Here is a 23,224-nt window from a genome sequence, read left to right as displayed (position 1 = left end):
TCTTCAGAGATAGATGGGAGGGGTTGAGGGGAGCTGAAGGATGGGACTGGTCTTCAGAGATAGATGGGAGGGGTTGGGGGAGCTGAAGGATGGGACTGGTCTTCAGAGATAGATGGGAGGGGTTGAGGGGAGCTGAAGGATGGGACTGGTCTTCAGAGATAGATGGGAGGGGTTGAGGGTAGCTGGAGGATGGGACTGGTCTTCAGAGATAGATGGGAGGGGTTGAGGGGAGCTGAAGGATGGGACTGGATGGTATTCAGAGATAGATGGGAGGGGTTGAGGGGAGCTGAAGGATGGGACTGGTATTCAGAGATAGATGGGAGGGGTTGAGGGGAGCTGAAGGATGGGACTGGTCTTCAGAGATAGATGGGAGGGGTTGAGGGGAGCTGAAGGATGGGACTGGTCTTCAGAGATAGATGGGAGGGGTTGAGTGGAGCTGAAGGATGGGACTGGTCTTCAGAGATAGATGGGAGGGGTTGAGGGGAGCTGAAGGATGGGACTGGATGGTGGTCAGAGATAGATGGGAGGGGTTGAGGGGAGCTGAAGGATGGGACTGGATGGTGTTCAGAGATAGATGGGAGGGGTTGAGGGGAGCTGAATGATGGGACTGGTCTTCAGAGATAGATGGGAGGGGTTGGGGGAGCTGAAGGATGGGACTGGTCTTCAGAGATAGATGGGAGGGGTTGAGGGGAGCTGAAGGATGGGACTGGTCTTCAGAGATAGATGGGAGGGGTTGAGGGGAGCTGAAGAATGGGACTGGTCTTCAGGGATAGATGGGAGGGGTTGAGGGGAGCTGAAAGATGGGACTGGTCTTCAGAGATAGATGGGAGGGGTTGAGGGGAGCTGGAGGATGGGACTGGATGGTGGTCAGAGATAGATGGGAGGGGTTGAGGGGAGCTGAAGGATGGGACTGGATGGTGGTCAGAGATAGATGGGAGGGGTTGAGGGGAGCTGAAGGATGGGACTGGATGGTGGTCAGAGATAGATGGGAGGGGTTGAGGGGAGCTGGAGGATGGGACTGGTCTTCAGAGATAGATGGGAGGGGTTGAGGGGAGCTGGAGGATGGGACTGGTCTTCAGAGATAGATGGGAGGGGTTGAGGGGAGCTGAAGGATGGGACTGGATGGTGGTCAGAGATAGATGGGAGGGGTTGAGGGGAGCTGGAGGATGGGACTGGTCTTCAGAGATAGATGGGAGGGGTTGAGGGGAGCTGAAGGATGGGACTGGATGGTGGTCAGAGATAGATGGGAGGGGTTGAGGGGAGCTGGAGGATGGGACTGGTCTTCAGAGATAGATGGGAGGGGTTGAGGGGAGCTGAAGGATGGGACTGGTCTTCAGAGATAGATGGGAGGGGTTGAGGGGAGCTGAAGGATGGGACTGACTGGTCTTCAGAGATAGATGGGAGGGGTTGAGGGGAGCTGAAGGATGGGACTGGTCTTCAGAGATAGATGGGAGGGGTTGAGGGGAGCTGAAGGATGGGACTGACTGGTCTTCAGAGATAGATGGGAGGGGTTGAGGGGAGCTGAAGGATGGGACTGGTCTTCAGAGATAGATGGGAGGGGTTGAGGGGAGCTGAAGGATGGGACTGGTCTTCAGAGATAGATGGGAGGGGTTGAGGGGAGCTGGAGGATGGGACTGGTCTTCAGAGATAGATGGGAGGGGTTGAGGGGAGCTGAAGGATGGGACTGGTCTTCAGGGATAGATGGGAGGAGTTGAGGGGAGCTGAAGAATGGGACTAAAAACAAACAAAAGATAACTAATGTAAAATACATGTCTGTAAAATGTATATAGTATGTATGAACTGGAAGCAGAAGCCTAAGTGTTGTTGTCCATTAGTTTACTCCAATTAGGGGAGGGGTGGTTGGGTTAGGCAAAAAAAAAATATATATATATGGGAGATCGGAAATTATGCAGACAATTACATTGATGGAAGCCACATTTCTATCTGCTATATTAAAGCTGATCTACCCCTAAAATATATACACTGCTCAACAAAATAAAGGGAACACTTAAACAACACAATGTAACTCCAAGTCAATCACACTTCTGTGAAATCAAACTGTCCACTTAGGAAGTAACACTGATTGACAATAAATTCCACATGCTGTTGTGCAAATGGAATAGACAACAGGTGGAAATTATAGGCAATTAGCAAGACACCCCCAATAAAGGAGTGGTTCTGCAGGTGGGGACCACAGACCACTTCTCAGTTCCTATGCTTCCTGGCTGATGTTTTGGTCACTTTTGAATGCTGGCAGTGCTTTCACTCTAGTGGTAGCATGAGACGGAGTCTACAACCCACACAAGTGGCTCAGGTAGTGCAGCTCATTCCAGGATGGCACATCAAAGCGAGCTGTGGCAAGAAGGTATGCTGTGTCTGTCAGCGTAGTGTCCAGAGCATGGAGGCGCTACCAGGAGACAGGAGACAGGCCAGTACATCAGGAGACATAGGAGGGCAACAACCCAGCAGCAGGACCGCTACCTCCGCCTTTGTGCAAGGAGGAGCAGGAGAAGCACTGCCAGAGCCCTGCAAAATGACCTCCAGCAGGCCACAAATGTGCATGTGTCTGCTCAAACGGTCAGAAACAGACTCCATGAGGGTGGTATGAGGGCCCGACGTCCACAGGTGGGGGTTGTGCTTTCAGCCCAACACCGTGCAGGACGTTTGGCATTTGCCAGAGAACACCAAGATTGGCAAATTCGCCACTGCGCCCTGTGCTCTTCACAGATGAAAGCAGGTTCACACTGAGCACGTGACAGACGTGACAGAGTCTGGAGACGCCGTGGAGAACGTTCTGCTGCCTGCAACATCCTCCAGCATGACCGGTTTGGCGGTGGGTCAGTCATGGTGTGGGGTGGCATTTCTTTGGGGGGCCGCACAGCCCTCCATGTGCTCGCCAGAGGTAGCCTGACTGCCATTAGGTACCGAGATGAGATCCTCAGACCCCTTGTGAGACCATATGCTGGTGCGGTTGGCCCTGGGTTCCTCCTAATGCAAGACAATGCTAGACCTCATGTGGCTGGAGTGTTTCAGCAGTTCCTGCAAGAGGAAGGCATTGATGCTATGGACTGGCCCGCCCGTTCCCCAGACCTGAATCCAATTGAGCACATCTGGGACATCATGTCTCGCTCCATCCACCAACGCCACGTTGCACCACAGACTGTCCAGGAGTTGGCGGATGCTTTAGTCCAGGTCTGGGAGGAGATCCCTCAGAAGACCATCCGCCACCTCATCAGGAGCATGCCCAGGCGTTGTAGGGAGGTCATACAGGCACGTGGAGGCCACACACACTACTGAGCCTCATTTTGACTTGTTTTAAGGACATTAAATCAAAGTTGGATCAGCCTGTAGTATGGTTTTCCACTTTAATTTTGAGTGTGACTCCAAATCCAGACCTCCATGGGTTGATAAATTGGATTTCCATTGATTATTTTTGTGTGATTTTGTTGTCAGCACATTCCACTATGTAAAGAAAAATGTTTTTAATTAGATTATTTCTTTCATTCAGATCTAGGATGTGTTGTTTAAATGTTCCCTTTATTTTTTTTGAGCAGTATATGTGTGTATATATATATATACAAAATTAAAGGGGGTGTGAACACTTGCAATTTCTTTCACCAAGGAGCAGGATTGTAAGGATGTACGCTGAGAGTCAGGAAGTAAGTTCAGGGAGTGAATACATTAAATGAATAAATGAACACAACTAGAAACACCAACATCGCACCGACGTGAAACAGGAACAGAAACACTGACGACTCAACAAAAGGAAGCATCAGGGAGAGTTTTTTTGGTTTGTTTTTGTGTTGGGGGTGATTTCGGGTCCAGGTGTTGGAGCCGGAGCTACCTGGGAGGCCTCAGCCGGTTTGTAGGCTCCCATGCCTCAGCGGGTTCGATAGGTTCCCATGCCGAAGCAGGGTGAGCAGGTTCCCGTGCCTCAGCCGAGGTGACTGGTCCGCTCCAGATCCCTGGGTTCGTCATCTTGGTCGGCGTCCTGCGGTTGGATTCGCACGTCAGGGAGGGGGGTACTGTCACGTGTGCTCCCTCTCCTTAGAATGCCAGAAGCTGACAGATTAGTTCACCCCAATCTGAAACTGTCAATTTGGATCATGAGAACATTTCGCATAAGAAAACCTTTAAGTCTGCAGGATATGAACTATGCTTTACCATTACATATACAGAACATCACATATTGTAATGTCAATTTACAGTAAATGGCATATTATAATGCGTGTCAATTTACAGAACATGACATTGTGATGTCAATTTACAGTAAATGACATTGTAAGGCGTGTCAATTCACACAACAGTGCTCTTCCTGTTCTACCATCAGAATGGACAGAAGACCCCACGGTGGTGGGCGTGGTCATGTGTTGACCAATCAGCAGGAGTGGGCAGTGGTGGAAAAAAGGTAAGGGTCAGGAATGCCATGCGGCTGTCTCTTAAATAAAGCAGGCCATTGAGGAGAACGATGACACCTTTTGCCAATGTGGTATCCATCAGCTTACCAACAATCTCCCCGCCTTTTGAAGAGGCACCAGGTATCTATAAAGCTAATTTACCTGGTGCCTTTTGAGAGAAACAACGACCGGGTGAAGCAACTGTGGGCCGAGTATGTTCAGGTACAGCACTAATATACTGTATTACTGTTACTATTAATGCACATGCTACTTCACAATATCATACTGGAACTATACTGTAAAATAACTAACCAAAACATATTTTTAGAGGGGGATGGTGCTTGATGCTGCTGTGAACCATCACAAGTATATCTTTGTTGATGAAGCGGGCTTCAACTTGGTCGCCGTGGGCGGAACCTCATCGGCACAACGGGCGACCGTCCAAATGCCTGGACAACGTGGGGGGAAACATCTCCATGTGCACAGCTATCTCTGGAGATGGTGTGGTAGGACGTAGGCCATTATTTGGATCCTACAATGCTGCACACCTCAATGTGTTTCTCAAGGTGAAGGGGTGGTGGTTGTAAGATGGTGGTTGTAGACATCCCTCTAGTGGTGTGGGGGCTGTGCTTTGGCAAAGTGGGTTGGGTTATATCCTGCCTGTTTGGCCCTGTCCGGGGGTATCATCGGATGGGGCCACAGTGTCTTCTGATCCCTCCTGTCTCAGCCTCCAGTATTTATGCTGCAGTAGTTTATGTGTCGGGGGGCTAGGGTCAGTCTGTTACATCTGGAGTATTTCTCTTGTCTTATCCGGTGTCCTGTGTGAATTTAAATATGCTCTCTCTAATTCTCTCTTTCTCTCTTTCTTTCTTTCGGAGGACCTGGCATGATGACTCCTTGCTGTCCCCAGTCCACCTGGCCATGCTGCTGCTCCAGTTTCAACTGTTCTGCCTGCGGCTATGGAACCCTGACCTGTTCACCGGACGTGCTTGTTGCACCCTCGACAACTACTATGATTATTATTATTTGACCATGCTGGTCATTTATGAACATTTTAACATCTTGACCATGTTCTGTTATAATATCCACCCGGCACAGCCAGAAGAGGACTGGCCACCCCTCATAGCCTGGTTCCTCTCTAGGTTTCTTCCTAGGTTTTTGGCCTTTCTAGGGAGTTTTTCCTAGGGAGTTTTTCCTAGCCACCGTGCTTCTTTCACATGCATTGCTTGCTGTTTGGGGTTTTAGGCTGGGTTTCTGTACAGCACTTTGAGATTTCAGCTGATGTACGAAGGGCTATATAAATACATTTGATTTGATTTGATTTGAAGGGGTCACCGACAATATATAATACAAAAGTATGTGGACACCCCTTCAAATGAGTGGATTCGGCTAATTTCAGCCACACCCGTTGCTGACAGGTGTATAAAGTCGAGCACACAGCCTTGCTATAGACAAACATTGGCAGTAGAATGGCCTTACTGAAGAGCTCAGTGACTTTCAACGTGGCATCGTCATAGGATGTCACCTTTCCAACAAGTCAATGGAGTCTAGTGATCACTGACAGATCCTCCCTCCTCCTGTCTGTAGTCTAGTGATCACTGACAGATCCTCCCTCCTCCTGTCTGTAGTCTAGTGATCACTGACAGATCCTCCCTCCTGTCTGTAGTCTAGTGATCACTGACAGATCCTCCTCCTGTCTGTAGTCTAGTGATTACTGACAGATCCTCCCTCCTGTCTGTAGTCTAGTGATTACTGACAGATCCTCCCTCCTCCTGTCTGTAGTCTAGTGATCACTGACAGATCCTCCCTCCTGTCTGTAGTCTAGTGTGTGTGCGTGTGTCAGTGTGTATGCATGTGTCAGTGTGTGTGCGTGTGTCAGTGTGTGCGCGTGTGTCAGTGTGTGTGCGTGTGTCAGTGTGTGTTGGGTACAGCAGAAGATATTCTTTCAAAATAATATTTCTTAATTTTATTTAGGACACATATTGATGCCACCTGTCAAAGACTTTAGAGGGATAATGATGCTTTAAATGGTTTCTCTGTGCACATCTGTCTATACTTACAGCTATCTGATCACAATGCCTGTCTGACTACCAGGAAGATCTGATCACAACGCCTGTCTGACTACCAGGAAGATCTGATCACAACGCCTGTCTGACTACCAGGAAGATCACAATGCCAGTCTCACTACCAGGAAGATCACAACGCCTGTCTGACTACCAGGAAGATCTGATCACAACGCCTGTCTGACTACCAGGAAGATCACAATGCCAGTCTGACTACCAGGAAGATCACAATGCCTGTCTGACTACCAGGAAGATCACAATGCCTGTCTGACTACCAGGAAGATCTGATCACAACGCCTGTCTGACTACCAGGAAGATCTGATCACAACGCCTGTCTGACTACCAGGAAGATCACAATGCCTGTCTGACTACCAGGAAGATCTGATCACAACGCGTCGTTATTGTGTACACCTTAAAAATAATAAATAAAATGTTATTTTGAAAGAATATCTGTCAAATAAATAGCCTACAGGGAGGGAACAGGATATCTGGTCACAATGCAAACACAGTGGACGAATAAGATACACATTTTAATACCATGTGTAGACCTGCATGTCTGAAAATGTGGGCACAATCAGAATGTGGACGCATGTTAGAACCAAGTATAAACGAGGCTAATGGAACTGGTTGAAGAGAACAGGATGGACAGACAGGAGGACTGGTTGAAGACAACAGGAAGGACTGGTTGAAGACAACAGGAAGGACTGGTTGAAGACAACAGGAAGGACTGGTTGAAGAGAACAGGATGGACAGACAGAAGGACTGGTTGAAGACAACAGGAAGGACAGACAGGACCGATGTTCAGTATCATTATGAACAAACATCTCAGTGATTCACAAATATAAACAAGATATTCTCATTATATAATTATACTCCCGATAACCCCGCCCCCCATGCATACCTACCAATGTGGTCTTTATTTCTCATAATGGATTAATGAGGCCTTCTGTTATAAAGGCAAACAAACACATCTCACTGGATGCCTCCCAACTAGCACCCTATTCCCTATATAGTGCACTACTAGTAACCAGAGCCCTATTCCCTCTATAGTGAACTACTAGTGACCAGAGCCCTATTCCCTATATAGTGCACTACTTTAGACCAGAGCCCTATTCCCTCTATAGTGAACTACTAGTAACCAGAGCCCTATTCCCTATATAGTGAACTACTAGTGACCAGAGCCCTATTCCCTATATAGTGAACTACTAGTGACCAGGGCCCTATTCCCTATATAGTGAACTACTAGTGACCAGAGCCCTATTCCCTATATAGTGAACTACTAGTGACCAGGGCCCTATTCCCTATATAGTGAACTACTAGTAACCAGAGCCCTATTCCCTATATAGTGCACTACTAGTGACCAGAGCCCTATTCCCTATATAGTGAACTACAAGTGACCAGAGCCCTATTCCCTATATAGTGAACTACTAGTGACCAGAGCCCTATTCCCTATATAGTGCACTACCTTAGACCAGAGCCCTATTCCCTATATAGTGAACTACTTTAGACCAGAGCCCTATTCCCTATATAGTGCACTACTAGTGACCAGGGCCCTATTCCCTATATAGTGAACTACTAGTGACCAGAGCCCTATTCCCTATATAGTGAACTACTTTAGACCAGGGCCCTATTCCCTATATAGTGAACTACTAGTGACCAGAGCCCTATTCCCTATATAGTAAACTACTAGTGACCAGAGCCCTATTCCCTATATAGTGAACTACTTTAGACCAGGGCCCTATTCCCTATATAGTGAACTACTAGTGACCAGGGCCCTATTCCCTATATAGTGAACTACTAGTGACCAGAGCCCTATTCCCTATATAGTGAACTACTAGTGACCAGGGCCCTATTCCCTATATAGTGAACTACTAGTGACCAGAGCCCTATTCCCTATATAGTGAACTACTAGTAACCAGGGCCCTATTCCCTATATAGTGAACTACTAGTGACCAGAGCCCTATTCCCTATATAGTGAACTACTTTAGACCAGAGCCCTATTCCCTATATAGTGCACTACTAGTGACCAGAGCCCTATTCCCTATATAGTGAACTACTAGTGACCAGGGCCCTATTCCCTATATAGTGAACTACTAGTGACCAGAGCCCTATTCCCTATATAGTGAACTACTAGTGACCAGGGCCCTATTCCCTATATAGTGAACTACTAGTGACCAGAGCCCTATTCCCTATATAGTGAACTACTAGTGACCAGAGCCCTATTCCCTATATAGTGAACTACTTTAGACCAGGGCCCTATTCCCTATATAGTGAACTAGTAGTGACCAGGGCCCTATTCCCTATATAGTGAACTACTAGTGACCAGGGCCCTATTCCCTATATAGTGCACTACTAGTGACCAGGGCCCTATTCCTTATATAGTGAACTATTAGTGACCAGAGCCCTATTCCCTATATAGTGCACTACTTTAGACCAGAGCCCTATTCCCTATATAGTGCACTACTAGTGACCAGAGCCCTATTCCCTATATAGTGAACTACTAGTGACCAGGGCCCTATTCCCTATATAGTGGACTACTAGTGACCAGAGCCCTATTCCCCTATTCCCTATATAGTGAACTACTAGTGACCAGAGCCCTATTCCCTATATAGTGAACTACTTTAGACCAGAGCCCAATTCCCTATATAGTGCACTACTAGTGACCAGAGCCCTATTCCCTATATAGTGAACTACTTTAGACCAGAGCCCTATTCCCTATATAGTGAACTACTAGTGACCAGAGCCCTATTCCCTATATAGTGAACTACTAGTAACCAGGGTTGGGCGTTGGGTTGCAAAATTCTGGTAACGTTCCCAAAATGTCCAGGTTTTCCAGGAATCCTGGTTGGAGGGTTCCGGATTTCCTATTTGTTTTCTCCTGATTCTGGGACTCTTCCAACCAGGATTTCTGGAAAACATGGGAATTTTGCAATCCTATAAGGAGTACATAATGTCCAAACCCTATTACTCAAACATGAACAACGAGCTCAACCAAACATTAGCACCTAGCTCAACCAAACATTAGCACCTAGCTCAACGCAAACATTAGCACCTAGCTCAACGCAAACATTAGCAACGAGCTCAACCAAACATTAGCACCTAGCTCAACAAAACATTAGCACCTAGCTCAACAAAACATTAGCAACTAGCTCAACAAAACATTAGCAACTAGCTCAACCAAACATTAGCACCTAGCTCAACCAAACATAAGCAACTAGCTCAACAAAACATTAGCAACTAGCTCAACAAAACATTAGCAACTAGCTCAACAAAACATTAGCAACTAGCTCAACAAAACATTAGCAACTAGCTCAACAAAACATTAGCAACTAGCTCAACCAAACATTAGCACCTAGCTCAACCAAACATTAGCACCTAGCTCAACCAAACATTAGCACCTAGCTCAACCAAACATTAGCACCTAGCTCAACCAAACATAAGCAATTAGCTCAACTCAAACATAAACTTACATACAGAATTTTTATGAATTTTCTTAAAACTCCTATGATGTAGCAAGAATAGCAATTTAATGTTTATTTTATTGAATTTTTTTAATCAACAATCACAATATATAATATATATACATTTCACCAGAACAAAAGCAAGCTCGATTTTTAACATTCTGATCTTTAAATATTTAGTATTGCAACACGTAAAACACACGTACAAATACAAGTTCAAAATGGGAGGAGTGACAGCAGTAGATTTTTAAACATCTCTATACATTGAAAATGCACCAAAAACAGTTTAAAAACCAAATGTCAGGTAATATGCTCCAGTGGATAACGGCCACGGTCTGCTGCAGGCCGCTCTAGGGGGGGGGCTGAATCCCAAACGAAACCCTATTCCCTATATAGTGCACTACTTTAGACCAGAGCCCATGGGCCCTATGTAGGGAATAGGGTGTCATTAGGGACGCAGACTAGGTGGTTAGGATGACTGACGACCTTTTAGGGTTGATTTCCTTTTCCTGTGTGATGTCATGTCCATACAGAGGGGTCAGGGGTTAGAGGTAAAATGGTGACCACGCGTTGGCTAGTTGATTGTTGCCTGTCTTGGGAGTTTAGACTGAAGCTTGATATTCCATTAACTGTAAAATACAGACACACACACACACACACACACACACACACAGGGGAAAAGGAAATGAGAGCGATATCCGTGTAGTCAGGGTCCGCCGGTAGAGGTTGTTTTAGACTAGTGGGAGAGGTAGAGTTGACTCTAACCCAGTGTTTCTGTCATCCTGGTCCTGGGAACCCCAAGAGGTGAACTTTGTAGTTGTTACCCTGACGCTACACACCTGAATCAAATAATTAAAGGCTTGATGAGTTGATTAGTTAAATCAGGTGTGTTAATGGTAGGGCAACAACTACAATGTCCCCAGTACCAGGATGAGGAAACAGTACAGTAACCATTACAGTAGCATGGTAAGCATGTACGTTGCGCCCTCCTGTGGTGGAGATTAGTTATTGCACCACAAGACAATTTTCTGGGAAGGTAGTCGACGCTGGACACTACAGACTGGAGGGGTAGTCTACACTGGACACTACAGACTGGGAAGGTAGTCTACACTGGACACTACAGACTGGGAAGGTAGTCTACGCTGGACACTACAGACTAGGAAGGTAGTCTACGCTGGACACTACAGACTGGAGGGGTAGTCTACACTGGACACTACAGACTGGAGGGGTAGTCTACACTGGACACTACAGACTGGGAAGGTAGTCTACGCTGGACACTACAGACTGGAGGGGTAGTCTACACTGGACACTACAGACTGGAGGGGTAGTCTACACTGGACACTACAGACTGGGAAGGTAGTCTACGCTGGACACTACAGACTGGAGGGGTAGTCTACACTGGACACTACAGACTGGGAAGGTAGTCTACACTGGACACTACAGACTGGGAAGGTAGTCTACGCTGGACACTACAGACTGGGAAGGTAGTCTACACTGGACACTACAGACTGGGAAGGTAGTCTACGCTGGACACTACAGACTGGGAAGGTAGTCTACGCTGGACACTACAGACTGGAGGGGTAGTCTACACTGGACACTACAGACTGGGAAGGTAGTCTACGCTGGACATTACAGACTGGGAAGGTAGTCTACGCTGGACACTACAGACTGGAGGGGTAGTCTACACTGGACACTACAGACTGGGAAGGTAGTCTACACTGGACACTACAGACTAGGAAGGTAGTCTACACTGGACACTACAGACTGGGAAGGTAGTCTACGCTGGACACTACAGACTGGGAAGGTAGTCTACGCTGGACATTACAGACTGGGAAGGTAGTCTACACTGGACACTACAGACTGGGAAGGTAGTCTACGCTGGACATTACAGACTGGGAAGGTAGTCTACGCTGGACACTACAGACTGGGAAGGTAGTCTACACTGGACACTACAGACTGGGAAGGTAGTCTACACTGGACACTACAGACTGGGAAGGTAGTCTACACTGGACACGACAGACTGGAAGGTAGTCTACACTGGACACTACAGACTGGGAAGGTAGTCTACACTGGACACTACAGACTGGGAAGGTAGTCTACGCTGGACACTACAGACTGGGAAGGTAGTCTACGCTGGACATTACAGACTGGGAAGGTAGTCTACACTGGACACTACAGACTAGTGGAAGTGAATGTTCTGAAATCGGTTTATTTATAATCATTATAACTGATTAATTGATTGATTAATGTATGTTTTCATTGATTGATTAATATATGTTTCTTACTGGGATGGTAGGCTGGGCGAGCCGGAGCGGTGGAAGTGAATGTTCTGCCACTTCCCCTCTCTGCGATGCCAGACGCGGGTCTCCTCAGACTGCATGGTGCGAGGCATCCCCCCCACGTCCATGTACTGGCTCAGGCGGATGTAGGCGATGCACGCAGCGTTCTCCGCTAGATAGACCTTCTCATTAGTTCACCTTTCCTTGTTTCATGTCAACATCATAAACACATTGTACATATGTTCCCAGTGGGGGGGTTGGCGTCCATCTTGTGTCAATTCAGGAAGTACACTGGAATTCCCATTCCAATATTCACTTCAATGCTTCAGGACAATTTGGAATGGGAAATTTGAATATGGTCTACTTTCCGACTTGAATTGAAATGTACTTACAGTGTATATTCGAATACCAACCAGAAACCAGATTTCATAAAACATAGCCCAGAAAAATCAACATTATGTTCAGTTGGTAAAGCATGGTGCTTGCAATACCAGGATAGTAGGTTCAATTCCCAAGGCCACCCAGATGGAAAATATATACACACATTATTGTAAGTGTCTTTTGATAAAAGCGTCTGCTAAGTAGCATATATTATTGTTCTAATAATTAGAAAAGGCTGATTTCCTACCTATCAGATGGACGTGAGGGTTGAGGAGGATGGTGTGCACCGGCTTGTTACCTTTAGACAGGGCTGGAAGGAGAGGAGGGAGGACGAGGGAGATGGAGATGGAGAGAGACAGACAGGCCTTAGTTAGCTAGTGGGAGTTGTAGTTCTCAGTAACAGACATAACTATTCATCAATAGCTAATCAATAACTACAAATCAATACCTGATTCATAAATTCTACTAATCAATACCTCTACTAATCCATAGCTGATCAATAGCTAATCAATACCTCTACTAACCAATACCTATACTAATCAATAACTTTACTAATCAATACCTGTACTAATCAATAACTCTACTAATCAATAGCTAATCAATACCTATACTAATCAATAACTGCTAATCAATACCTCTACTAATCAATAGCTAACCAATACCTCTAATCAATAACTCCACTAATCAATAGCTAATCAAGTCTATTAATCAATACTTATACTAATCAATAACTCTACTAATCAATAGCTAATCAATACATATACTAATCAATAACTGCTAATCAATACCTCTACTAATCAATAACTCTACTAATAAATACCTATACTAATCAATAGCTAATCAATACCTCTACTAATCAAGAACTCTACTAATCAATAGCTAATCAATACCTCTACTAAACCATACCAATACTAATCAAAACCTCTACTAATCAATAGCTGATTAATAACTCTACTAATCAATAGCTGATTAATAACTCTACTAATCAATAGCTGATTAATAACTCTACTAATCAACAGCTGATTAATACCTCTACTAATCAATACCTCTAATCAATAACTGTATCTTCTAAATGACTTTACTGATGAATGTGTTACCGTTGTGGAAGTAGAAGCGATGGAAGTCATGTCCCTCTACCAGGTTCCCCAGAGCTTCTGGTTCAAACGACGTCAGACCAGGATCACAGATCTTCCTGTTGGAAACAAACACAGACTGAGTCCCATATGGCACCCTATTCCCTATATAGTGAACTACTAGTGACCAGAGCCCTATTCCCTATATAGTGAACTACTAGTGACCAGAGCCCTATTCCCTATATAGTGAACTACTAGTGACCAGAGCCCTATTCCCTATATAGTGAACTACTAGTGACCAGGGCCCTATTCCCTATATAGTGAACTACTAGTGACCAGGGCCCTATTCCCTATATAGTGCACTACTAGTGACCAGAGCCCTATTCCCTATATAGTGAACTACTAGTGACCAGAGCCCTATTCCCTATATAGTGCACTACTTTAGACCAGAGCCCTATTCCCTATATAGTGCACTACTTTAGACCAGAGCCCTATTCCCTATATAGTGAACTACTAGTGACCAGAGCCCTATTCCCTATATAGTGAACTACTAGTAACCATAGTAACACAATAATAGAGGTGTGGGTAAATGGGCATTGTGGGTAAATTGTTACTGTATGATCATCAAGGTGATTTGTAGTAGATCTGTCAGCTGCAATGTGGTGGAACAACAATCCCAAAGAACCAGAGTAACACACACACACACACACACACACACACACACACACACCCACACACACACCCACCCACCCACCCACCCACCCACCCACACACACACACACACACACACACACACACACGTCCTAGCCCTAAACACACACACACACACACACCCACACACACACACACACACCCACCCACACACACACACCCACCCACCCACCCACCCACCCACCCACACACACACCCACCCACCCACACACACACACACACACACACACACACACACACCCACCCACACCCACCCACACACACACACACCCACCCACCCACCCACCCACACACACACACACACACACACACACACACACACACACACGTCCTAGCCCTAAACACACACACACACACACACACACGTCCTAGCCCTAAACACACACCCACCCACACACACACACACCCACCCACCCACCCACCCACACACACACACACACACACACACACACACACACACCCACACACACACACACACGTCCTAGCCCTAAACACACACACACACACGTCCTAGCCCTAAACACACACACACACACACACACACACACACACACACACACACACACACACACACACACACACACACATGTCCTAGCCCTAAACACACACACACACACACACACACACACACACACACACACACGACCTAGCCCTAAACACACACACACACACCTCACACACACACACAAGACCTAGCCCTAAACACACACACACACACCTCACACACACACACAAGACCTAGCCCTAAACACACACAGACAGAGCAGGACTCACGCGTAGGCCTCGAAGTCTCCGTTGTTGATGGATTCGATCAGCTGCTCTGTGACTTTGATAATTTCCTGCTTCCGAGCTGGAAACACACAAACACAACATCACCACAATCTCACCACAACCTTAGGTCAACATAACCCAATCTGACATACATTAAATCATGGCTGCTGGTTCTGTTCCAACATAGTGGTCTACTTTAGACCAGAACCCAATGGGCCCTGGAACCCTATTCCCTATTCAGTGGACTACTTTAGACCAGAACCCAATGGGCCCTGGAACCCTATTCCCTATTCAGTGGACTACTTTAGACCAGAACCCAATGGGCCCTGGAACCCTATTCCCTATTCAGTGGACTACTTTAGACCAGAACACAATGGGCCCTGGAACCCTATTCCCTATTCAGTGGACTACTTTAGACCAGAACCCAATGGGCCCTGGAACCCTATTCCCTATTCAGTGGACTACTTTAGACCAGAACCCAATGGGCCCTGGAACCCTATTCCCTATTCAGTGGGCTACTTTAGACCAGAACCCAATGGGCCCTGGAACCCTATCCCCTATTCAGTGGACTACTTTAGACCAGAACCCAATGGGCCCTGGAACCCTATTCCCTATTCAGTGGACTACTTTAGACCAGAACCCAATGGGCCCTGGAACCCTATTCCCTATTCAGTGGACTACTTTAGACCAGAACCCAATGGGCCCTGGAACCCTATTCCCTATTCAGTGGACTACTTTAGACCAGAACCCAATGGGCTCTGGAACCCTATTCCCTCTTCAGTGGACTACTTTAGACCAGAACCCAATGGGCCCTGGAACCCTATTCCCTATTCAGTGGACTACTTTAGACCAGAACCCAATGGGCCCTGGAACCCTATTCCCTATTCAGTGGACTACTTTAGACCAGAACCCAATGGGCCCTGGCACCCTATTAGTTATAGTACCCTACTACTGGTAGGGAATAGGGTGCCATTTGGGAGAAAAGCTATTAGTATGGGAATTTGACCTGGGGTTGGGGGTCAATTCCATTCAAGTCAATTCAGGACATACAATTTCAATTATATTCAATAAGGAAAATATGGAAGTGGAATTTGGTTAACTTTCTGAATTGACTGGAATTTTAAATGTAATTGACCCCAAACCCTGATTTGAACTGAGTTACTTTTACTGGTGTTAGTGCAGGCTGGGATGGGGGTTAGTGACAACAAAACCACTTGTTTACTGGTGTTAGTGCAGGCTGGGATGGGGGTTAGTGACAACAAAACCACTTGTTTACTGGTGTTAGTGCAGGCTGGGATGGGGGATAGTGACAACAAAACCACTTGTTTACTGGTGTTAGTGCAGGCTGGGATGGGGGTTAGTGACAACAAAACCACTTGTTTACTGGTGTTAGTGCAGGCTGGGATGGGGGTTAGTGACAACAAAACCACTTGTTTACTGGTGTTAGTGCAGGCTGGGATGGGGCTTAGTGACAACAAAACCACTTGTCATTTGCTTAACAAACAAATCTATGGTCGTGTTCCAGGCCGACTACATTGCAGACGTTGCATTGCATCAACTTGTTTGTGGTTGTGGGCAACGTCAATGACTGCGCCGTCGGTCATCAGATTACTATATGTGATGTGTTTAGCTGACATGTTAAATAGATCAGATTACTATATCATGCTATGTGGTTAGTTGATATGTTAAATATCTATCCAGGTGTTGTGAGATCTGTCAGGCGTCTGCAATGTAGTCAGCCTGGAAATGCGGACTTTGACTCAATCACTTAGCCAGAAATATTGCGCGTGTTTATGGTTGATCTTCTCAAGGGACAAGGAGACAGGGGGACAGGAGACAGAGGGACAGGAGACTGAGGGACAGGAGACTGAGGGACAGGGGGACAGGAGACAGGGGGACAGGAGACAGGGGGACAGGAGACAGGGGACAGGAGACAGAGGGACAGGGGGACAGGAGACAGGTTTCTCCAGAGTGGTTGAGTGGAGGCCCAGGGAGTACAGGGGACATGGCCAGGGTTTCCACCCAATTAGAAGGGGACTTACTCTGGACTGATAAGGATAAAGTAGAGGGGGACAGAGACTAGGAACAGGTTTCTCCAGAATGGCCGAATGGAGGGGACGGGTGGGGGGGGGGTAGTGGCATGGTTTCTCCCCCCAAGGAGGTAGGGGTGGGGATATAACCATGATCTCTACCCCAACAAGACGAGACTTACTCTGGCCTGATGAGTAGGGAGTAGAAGGGACACCCAGGGGACAGGTTTCTCCAGATTGGTTGAGGAGAGACACAGAAGACAGTGGACAGGTTTCTCCAGAGTGGTTGAGGAAAGACCCAGGAGACAGTGGACAGGTTTCTCCAGAGTGGTTGAGGGGAGACCCATGAGACAGTGGACAGGTTTCTCCAGAGTAGTTGAGGGGAAACCCAGGAGACAGTGGACAGGGGGTAGGTTTCTCCAGAGTGGCTGAGGGGAGACCCAGGAGACAGTGGACAGGTTTCTCCAGAGTGGCTGAGGGGAGACAGGGGACAGGTTTCTCCAGAGTGGTTGAGAAGAGACCCAAGAGACAGTGGACAGGGTTTCTCCAGAGTGGCTGAGGGGAGACCCAAGAGACAGTGGACAGGTTTCTCCAGAGTGGTTTAGGAGAGACCCAGGAGACAGTGGACAGGTTTCTCCAGAGTGGCTGAGGGGAGACAGGGGACAGGTTTCTCCAGAGTGGTTGAGGAGAGACAGGGGACAGGTTTCTCCAGAATGGTTGAGGAGAGACCTAGGAGACAGTGGACAGGTTTCTCCAGAATGGTTGAGGGAAGACAGGGGACAGGTTTCTCCAGAGTGGTTGAGGAGAGACGGGACAGGTTTCTCCAGAATGGTTGAGGAGAGACCTAGGAGACAGTGGACAGGTTTCTCCAGAGTGGTTGAGGAGAGACCTAGGAGACAGTGGACAGGTTTCTCCAGAGTGGTTGAGGGAAGACTCAGGAGACAGTGGACAGGGGGTAGGTTTCTCCAGAGTGGCTGAGGGGAGACCCAGGAGACAGTGGACAGGTTTCTCCAGAGTAGTTGAGGAGAGACCCAGGGGGACGCTGGCTGGGGGACAGGGGGGACATAGCCAGGGGACTTGCTCTGTCCTGAAGAGGAGGGAGTCTGCCTGGGCTCAGAGGACTGGGTGGAATGACCCTTAGAGCTCCACACACTACCCACCAAGTTCCCAAAACAGAGGACTGGCAGAGAGGGCAGGTGTGTGTTTAGGGGGGTTAACATGATTTTCAAATGTAGAAAATAATTCAATTCACAGAAAGAAAAGATAACAGGTAAATGTGTTAAATAATAAAGAAAATATAACAGATAAGTGTGTATAATAATAAATACATCAAAACATCACGTATATGGAGCCTCAATCATCAGGAGGAAGAAGAAGAGGAGAAAGTAGCTGAAGACAGAGTGAAAGGAGAGGTGGAAAGAGATGGAAGGAGAGAGAGGGCGACAGACAAAGATAGAGACAGAAAGACAGATGGAAGGAGAGAGAGGGCGACAGAGAGACAGAAAGATGAAGAGCGAGAGGGCGACAGATAGAGAGACAGAAAGACAGAGAGAGAGAGGGCGACAGACAGACAAAGAGACAAAGACTGATGGAGAGAGAGGGCGCCAGACAGACAAAGATAGAGAGAGAGACAGAAAGATAGAGGGCGACAGACAGACAAAGATAGAGACAGAAAGACAGCGAGAGAGAGGGCGACAGACAGACAAAGAGACAAAGACAGATGGAGAGAGAGGGCGACAGACAAAGATAGAGAGTGAGGGCGACAGACAGACAAAGATAGAGACAGGAAGACGGAGAGAGAGCAAGTGCGACAGACAGACAAAGAGAGAGAGAGAGACAGAAAGATAGAGGGCGACAGACAGACAAAGATAGAGACAGAAAGACGAAGAGAGAGAGAGAGAGGGCGACAGACAAAGATAGAGAGTGAGGGCGACAGACAGACAAAGATAGAGAGAGACAGGAAGACGGAGAGAGAGAGAAGGGGACAGACAACTGTCTCTACCTTTGACATCCTCGTCCTCGATGGGGGTGTTGGTGCTCTCTATAGACTCCTGGGGGAAAGAACGTATAGCTTGATCTGTAGCCTGGTGTACACCGAGTATCAGATTTGGGCTACCTGTGTAAACGCTGCCTAATACTTAAATCAGACAGAGCATTAAATTATACAGAACATTAATAGACCAGAACAGCTCAAGGACAGAACTACATACATTTAATATAAAGTATATACATGTATACACAAACAAACATTACACACACACTCTCTGTCAGTGCTGTACCTTGTTCCCATCTATTGGGTTGTGGATCACTGTGGTCTGGGGTTCCTAGGGAGACAGAGAGAGATGAAACAATACAAACAGAGCATAGAAAGAGACAACAGTGGGGGAGAAGGAGGTGGAGTAGGAGGGGGTAGAGGAGGTGGAGCAGGAGGGGGTAGAGGAGGTGGAGTAGGAGGAGGAGGCGGAGGAGGTGGAGGTAGAGGAGGTGGAGTAGGAGGGGGGTAGAGGAGGTGGAGCAGGAGGGGGTAGAGGAGGTGGAGTAGGAGGGGGTAGAGGAGGTGGAGTAGGAGGGGGTAGAGGAGGTGGAGCAGGAGGTGGTAGAGGAGGTGGAGCAGGAGGGGGTAGAGGAGGTGGAGTAGGAGGGGGTAGAGGAGGTGGAGGAGGAGGGGGTAGAGGAGGTGGAGTAGGAGGGGGGTAGAGGAGGTGGAGCAGGAGGGGGTAGAGGAGGTGGAGTAGGAGGGAGGTAGAGGAGGTGGAGGAGGTAGAGGAGGTGGAGCAGGAGGGGGTAGAGGAGGTGGAGCAGGGAGGGGGTAGAGGAGGTGGAGCAGGAGGGGGTAGAGGAGGTGGAGTAGGAGGTGGAGTAGGAGGTGGAGTAGGAGGGGGGTAGAGGAGGTGGAGTAGGAGGGGGTAGAGGAGGTGGAGTAGGAGGGGGTAGAGGAGGTGGAGGAGGTGGAGGAGGTGGAGTAGGAGGGGGTAGAGGAGGTGGAGTAGGAGGGGGTAGAGGAGGTGGAGTAGGAGGGGGTAGAGGAGGGGGAGTAGGAGGGGGTAGAGGAGGTGGAGCAGGAGGGGGTAGAGGAGGTGGAGTAGGAGGGGGGTAGAGGAGGTGGAGTAGGAGGGGGTAGAGGAGGGTGGAGTAGGAGGAGGTAGAGGAGGTGGAGCAGGAGGGGGTAGAGGAGGTGGAGCAGGAGGGGGCAGAGGAGGTGGAGGGGGTAGAGGAGGTGGAGGAGGTAGAGGAGGTGGAGCAGGAGGGGTAGAGGAGGTGGAGTAGGAGGGGGTAGAGGAGGTGGAGCAGGAGGGGGTAGAGGAGGTGGAGCAGGAGGGGGTAGAGGAGGTGGAGGAGGTGGAGTAGGAGGGGGTAGAGGAGGTGGAGTAGGAGGAGGTAGAGGAGGTGGAGTAGGAGGGGGTAGAGGAGGTGGAGTAGGAGGGGGTAGAGGAGGTGGAGTAGGAGGGGGGTAGAGGAGGTGGAGTAGGAGGGGGGTAGAGGAGGTGGAGTAGGAGGGGGCAGAGGAGGTGGAGTAGGAGGGGGTAGAGGAGGTGGAGTAGGAGGGGGGTAGAGGAGGTGGAGGAGGAGGGGGTAGAGGAGGTGGAGGAGGAGGGGGGTAGAGGAGGTGGAGTAGGAGGGGGTAGAGGAGGTGGAGTAGGAGGGGGTAGAGGAGTAGGAGGGGGTAGAGGAGGTGGAGGAGGAGGGGGTAGAGGAGGTGGAGGAGGAGGGGGTAGAGGAGGTGGAGTAGGAGGTGTAGGAGGTGGAGGGGGTAGAGGAGGGGAGTAGGAGGGGGTAGAGGAGGTGGAGTAGGAGGGGGTAGAGGAGGTGGAGTAGGAGGGGGTAGAGGAGGTGGAGTAGGAGGGGGTAGAGGAGGGTGGAGCAGGAGGGGGGTAGAGGAGGTGGAGGAGGTGGAGGAGGTGGAGTAGGAGGGGGGTAGAGGAGGGGGAGTAGGAGGGGGTAGAGGAGGTGGAGCAGGAGGGGGTAGAGGAGGTGGAGTAGGAGGGGGTAGAGGAGGTGGAGTAGGAGGGGGTAGAGGAGGTGGAGCAGGAGGGGGTAGAGGAGGTGGAGGAGGTAGAGGAGGTGGAGGGGGTAGAGGAGGTGGAGCAGGAGGGGTAGATGAGGTGGAGTAGGAGGAGGTAGAGGAGGTGGAGTAGGAGGAGGTAGAGGAGGTGGAGTAGGAGGGGGTAGAGGAGGTGGAGTAGGAGGGGGTAGAGGAGGTGGAGTAGGAGGGGGGTAGAGGAGGTGGAGCAGGAGGGAGTAGAGGAGGTGGAGCAGGAGGGGGTAGAGGGAGGTGGGTAGGAGGGGGGGGTAGAGGGAGGGGGTGGAGTAGGAGGGGGTAGAGGAGGAAGTGCAGGAGGGGGGGTAGAGGAGGTGGAGCAGGAGGGGGTAGAGGAGGTGAGTAGGAGGGGGTAGAGGAGGTGGAGAGGGGGTAGAGGAGGTGGAGGAGGGTAGAGGAGGTGGAGGGGGGTAGAGGAGGTGGAGCAGGAGGGGGGTAGAGGAGGTGGAGTAGGAGGAGGTAGAGGAGGTGGAGTAGGAGGAGGTAGAGGAGGTGGAGCAGGAGGGGTAGAGGAGGGGAGGAGGTAGAGGAGGTGGAGGGGTAGAGGAGGTGGAGCAGGAGGGGGTAGAGGAGGTGGAGTAGGAGGAGGTGAGGAGGTGGAGTAGGAGGAGGGTAGAGGAGGTGGAGAGTAGGAGGAGGTAGAGGAGGTGGAGCAGGAGGGGGGGAGAGGAGGTGGAGAGGAGGAGGTAGAGGAGGTGGAGTAGGAGGGGGGGTAGAGGAGGTGGAGGTAGAGGAGGTGGAGTAGGAGTGGGGTAGAGGAGGTGGAGTAGGAGGGGTTAGAGGAGGTGGAGTAGGGGGGGTAGAGGAGGTGGAGTAGGAGGGGGTAGAGAAGTTGGAGGAGGAGGGGGTAGAGGAGGTGGAGTAGGAGGAGGTAGAGGAGGAGGAATAGGAGGGGGTAGAGGAGGTGGAGGAGGGAGGTAGAGGAGGTGGAGTAGGAGAGAGGTAGTAGAGGAGGTGGAGTAGGAGGGGGTAGAGGAGGAAGGGGGTTAGCGGAGGTGGAGTAGTAGGAGGGGGTAGAGGAGGTGGAGAGTAGGAGGGGTAGAGGAGGTGGAGTAGGAGGAGGTAGAGGGGGTGGAGTAGGAGGGGTAGGGAGGTGGAGTAGGAGGGGGGTAGAGGAGGTGGAGTAGGAGGGGGTAGAGGAGTAGGAGGGGGTAGAGGAGTAGAGGGGGGTAGAGGAGGTGGAGTAGGAGGGGGTAGAGGAGGTGGAGCAGGAGGGGGTAGAGGAGGTGGAGTAGGAGGAGGTAGAGGAGGTGGAGTAGGAGGGGGTAGAGGAGGTGGAGGTAGAGGAGGAGGAGGTAGAGGAGGTGGAGTAGGAGGGGGTAGAGGAGGTGGAGGTAGAGGAGGAGGAGGTAGAGGAAGTGGAGGAGGAGGAGGTAGAGGTAGAGGAGGTGGAGGTAGAGGAGGAGGAGGTAGAGGAGGAGGAGGAGGTAGAGGAGGTAGAGGAGGTGGAGTAGGAGGGGGTAGAGGAGGTGGAGGTAGAGGAGGAGGAGGTAGAGGAGGGTAGAGGAGGTGGAGTAGGAGGAGGTAGAGGAGGTGGAGTAGGAGGAGGTAGGAGGTGGAGGTAGAGGAGGTGGAGTAGGAGGAGGTAGAGGAGGGGAGTAGTAGGAGGGGGTAGAGGAGGTGGAGTAGGAGGGGGTAGAGGAGGTGGAGTAGGAGGGGTAGAGGGGTGGAGGAGGAGGGGGTAGGTTGGTCAGAGGAGGTGGAGGAGGAGGAGGTGGAGTAGGAGGGGGTAGAGGAGTAGGAGGGGGTAGAGGAGGTGGAGTAGGAGGGGGTAGAGGAGGTGGAATAGGAGGGGGTAGAGGAGGTGGAGTAGGAGGAGGTAGAGGAGGTGGAGTAGGAGGGGGTAGAGGAGGTGGAGTAGGAGGGGGTAGAGGAGGTGGAGTAGGAGGGGGTAGAGGAGTAGGAGGGGGTAGAGGAGTAGGAGGGGGTAGAGGAGGTGGAGTAGGAGGGGGTAGAGGAGGTGGAGCAGGAGGGGGTAGAGGAGGTGGAGTAGGAGGAGGGTAGAGGAGGTGGAGTAGG

General features: G+C 49.4%; 1 protein-coding gene across 3 annotated transcripts in view; it reads right to left on the bottom strand.

The window, feature by feature from the left end:
• Nucleotides 1-23,224, bottom strand: part of LOC115189418 (calcium/calmodulin-dependent protein kinase type II delta chain) — a 131,416-nt gene that overhangs the window by 32,724 nt on the left and 75,468 nt on the right. The window contains exons 15-21 of one of the 3 annotated variants that reach the window (XM_029748034.1): nucleotides 19,446-19,490; nucleotides 19,169-19,217; nucleotides 15,140-15,215; nucleotides 13,679-13,773; nucleotides 12,829-12,891; nucleotides 12,207-12,372; nucleotides 9,982-10,550 (exon numbers count right to left, since the gene is read on the bottom strand). In XM_029748034.1, coding sequence (XP_029603894.1) covers nucleotides 10,547-10,550; nucleotides 12,207-12,372; nucleotides 12,829-12,891; nucleotides 13,679-13,773; nucleotides 15,140-15,215; nucleotides 19,169-19,217; nucleotides 19,446-19,490 — 498 coding nt within the window. In that variant the 3' untranslated portion in view covers nucleotides 9,982-10,546. Of the gene's footprint in view, nucleotides 1-9,981; nucleotides 10,551-12,206; nucleotides 12,373-12,828; nucleotides 12,892-13,678; nucleotides 13,774-15,139; nucleotides 15,216-19,168; nucleotides 19,218-19,445; nucleotides 19,491-23,224 lie in introns of those variants that run through there. The other 2 variants (XM_029748036.1, XM_029748035.1) reach the window with 2 other exon arrangements.

The sequence above is a fragment of the Salmo trutta genome, unplaced genomic scaffold (genome assembly GCF_901001165.1).
Source record: "Salmo trutta unplaced genomic scaffold, fSalTru1.1, whole genome shotgun sequence".
Taxonomy (NCBI): Eukaryota; Metazoa; Chordata; class Actinopteri; order Salmoniformes; family Salmonidae; genus Salmo; species Salmo trutta.
This window is presented reverse-complemented; position numbering and strand designations above follow the sequence as displayed.